Source organism: Myotis lucifugus, unplaced genomic scaffold (genome assembly GCF_000147115.1).
Source record: "Myotis lucifugus unplaced genomic scaffold, Myoluc2.0 scaffold_546, whole genome shotgun sequence".
NCBI classification, from domain to species: Eukaryota; Metazoa; Chordata; class Mammalia; order Chiroptera; family Vespertilionidae; genus Myotis; species Myotis lucifugus.
The window spans coordinates 4,781-7,310 of NW_005871594.1; the positions used below are offsets into that span (position 1 = coordinate 4,781).

The window sequence follows — 2,530 nt, forward strand, 5'->3', positions numbered from 1 at the left end:
CCCCTCGCCGGTATTCCTGGTGTATTAGGGAAGGCTGTGCACAATGTGTCTCAATTAGCTTATCACAGTAATTTGTGTGGCCGTGAAAGCAATGACTAGATACATTGTCAGACGAAGACTGGTAGTTTAGCAATGAATGTGTGGTATGCATTAAAGCCGCCTGCCTCCCCTGGTTGGGGCGTCAGGACAATGCTTCTTCCTGTATGAAGAGTAGCACAGTGCTTATTCTACGTTACCAGTAGTCTGTCACTGCAGAGAGGGAAGGCCAGGCCAGACCTAAGTAATGTGGTTCTCAGGTTGGTTCCGTTGGGGCAACCCCAAGAAGGCAAAGTTTCTCTGGGGGAACCCACGGGGGAACAACTTTGGGAGACACCGACTTCGGCTTTTTGTCTGGGTTTTGCCCCCTTTCCTGCCCCCAAGCATCAGGCACCACTATCACCCTTTGGGTGCCATATCTAGATGTTTCTCTTCCCGCCAGCTGAATGCACAGCTGAGGAAGGAGAGGATGCGGGGTGGGGGGGAAGGTGACCACCCTGCTTAGCCCTGGGAAGGAGTCAGGCCAGCACCTGCCCCCGCCCCTGCCCCAGGTCTGCATTTCCTTACCCAGGGATGACTCGGATGCCGAGGAGGACTGGTTGACACTGAAGGCCATATCGGAATCGCTATCGTCCTGGGAGCCGCTGAGGGACCCCGACGGAGACGGGATCACAGGGCTGGACTGCAGGGTGCCTGAGACCAAAGAGACTCCATCAGGTGGGCGCTGCCCTGCTAGTCCCTGGCTCTCCGCTGCTTTGCACCTTAGCCTCCCCCTCTGTCTAATGGGAGGGCAAGAGCCGCCTCACAGGGTTCCAATGGCGTCGTACGTGCGTGGTGGACATCTGCTATGTGCCTGCCCCACCATCGTTCCCGTTTACTTCTGGGAAACAGAACTGGGGTTTTATTTCACACGATCCAGGCCAGTAAGAACGTCTCCCTCTTGGTCTCAATGGCAGTTTAGGGAAGGCCGCATAACCCAACGAAGGCCAGTGAGGCCTGCCCTAGAACTTTCACTCCAGCTACGGGGAAGAAAGGCTCACTGGCAGGCTAGCCTGGCACCGCAGGCCCGGCCCGCGTGAAGCCAGCACAGAGAAAGTGCACTCCGAGATGGAAAGAGGGGTGAAGTCCTACTGACGTCCTTCCACATCTGGACCAAGCAACAGTCGCCGTTGTTACGTTCACTACTGGCTAAGCATGCGGGAGGCGACAGGCACCTGCTGAAAGGATGCACATCTCATCCTTTCACCCTCACAACCCCAGATGCAGGGGACCCTGCCCTTCTGCACAGAAGGAAGCTGAGGCTCTGACTGCCCCGCCTCTTCATGGCTGAGCAGCCAAAGACTGCGGCAGCCGTTAATTCTCTCCGCGCTTCAGTTTTCTTCTCTGTAGATGGGATCATGAAACGGGTTTCCTACCATCGGCAGGAGGATAGAAGTGAACGAGGTGACAGAGGACACGGTCATCGTGTCTGTTAGCCTTGGGACTCGACTTCCCCAACCATGAGAAGGGAGCTGTGCTCTGTGAACCTTCCCCACACCCCCTCTGCCCCGCAAACACCACGCCCTGCAGCTCTGCACTCCCACGCCTGGGCCCGGTCCTCTGCCCCGCCCCATCCTGGAGCCCAGGGCCTGGCCCAGTGGGTGGGTGCTCCGTGTCTGGGGCAATGAAGGAAGGCAAGAATCATCTCAAAATAGGGTGGTTCAAGCCCGAATTCCATTTTCTGTGGACGGTGTTGTTCTCACTTCCTCTTTTCAGTGTAACTGTACATACTGTTTCTCCTACACTTACTATGCATCGGCTATGTAAATCATGTAACCATAGCAATGGAAATAACGAGTGCACTGGTCATTGGCCGACTGCATAAAGCCTGCCACACCCTGACGCCGCGGGTACTTAGGTCGGTGCAGACAAAATGTGGTCCAGGGACCTGCAACCTGGGCATCCCTGGGGCACTTGTTGGAAAGACATCCTCCCGGGGCCCAGCGCTACTGCATGGAAACTCTAGGTCAGTGGTTCTCAACCTTTTGGCCCTTTAAATACAGTTCCTCATGTTGTGACCCAACCATAAAATTATTTTCGTTGCTACTTCATAACTGTAATGTTGCTGCTGTTATGAATCGTCATGTCAATATCTGATATGCAGGATGGTTTAGGCGACCCCTGTGAAAGGGTCGTTCGACCGCCAAAGGGGTCGCGACCCACAGGTTGAGAACCGCTGCTCTAGGTGGAGGTGCGTGGTGCGATGGGCCTCAAGTTTGGGAACCGCGGGCTGGGCTTCAGCGGTGGCTCCAGCTCCAGCTCCCGCCCCCGCCCGCGCTGCGCCCTCTGGGTCCCGGCGGGCCCCGCGCACGCGCAGTGGGGGACTCACCGAGCAGGCGCAGCTGGCCGGCGGCGCCGCCCCGCACGACGAAGAAGGTCCAGAAGCGCCTGCGTGGTGTCCACGCACAGCAGGCGGCCGCGCGGGCGCCCGGTTGACGCCCAGGTGCACGTCGCC

The 2,530-nt window shown here is 57.5% G+C and overlaps 1 protein-coding gene across 1 annotated transcript in view; it reads right to left on the reverse strand.

Annotated features, from left to right (window-relative positions):
* Window positions 1–603: 603 nt before the first annotated feature.
* NEURL1B (neuralized E3 ubiquitin protein ligase 1B) overlaps window positions 604–2,530 on the reverse strand; it is a gene marked incomplete at its 3' end in the record, with an annotated part of 23,021 nt that continues 21,094 nt past the window's right edge. The window contains 4 exon segments of the mRNA XM_023745457.1: window positions 604–729; window positions 2,405–2,456; window positions 2,458–2,505; window positions 2,507–2,530. Coding sequence (XP_023601225.1) covers window positions 604–729; window positions 2,405–2,456; window positions 2,458–2,505; window positions 2,507–2,530 — 250 coding nt within the window.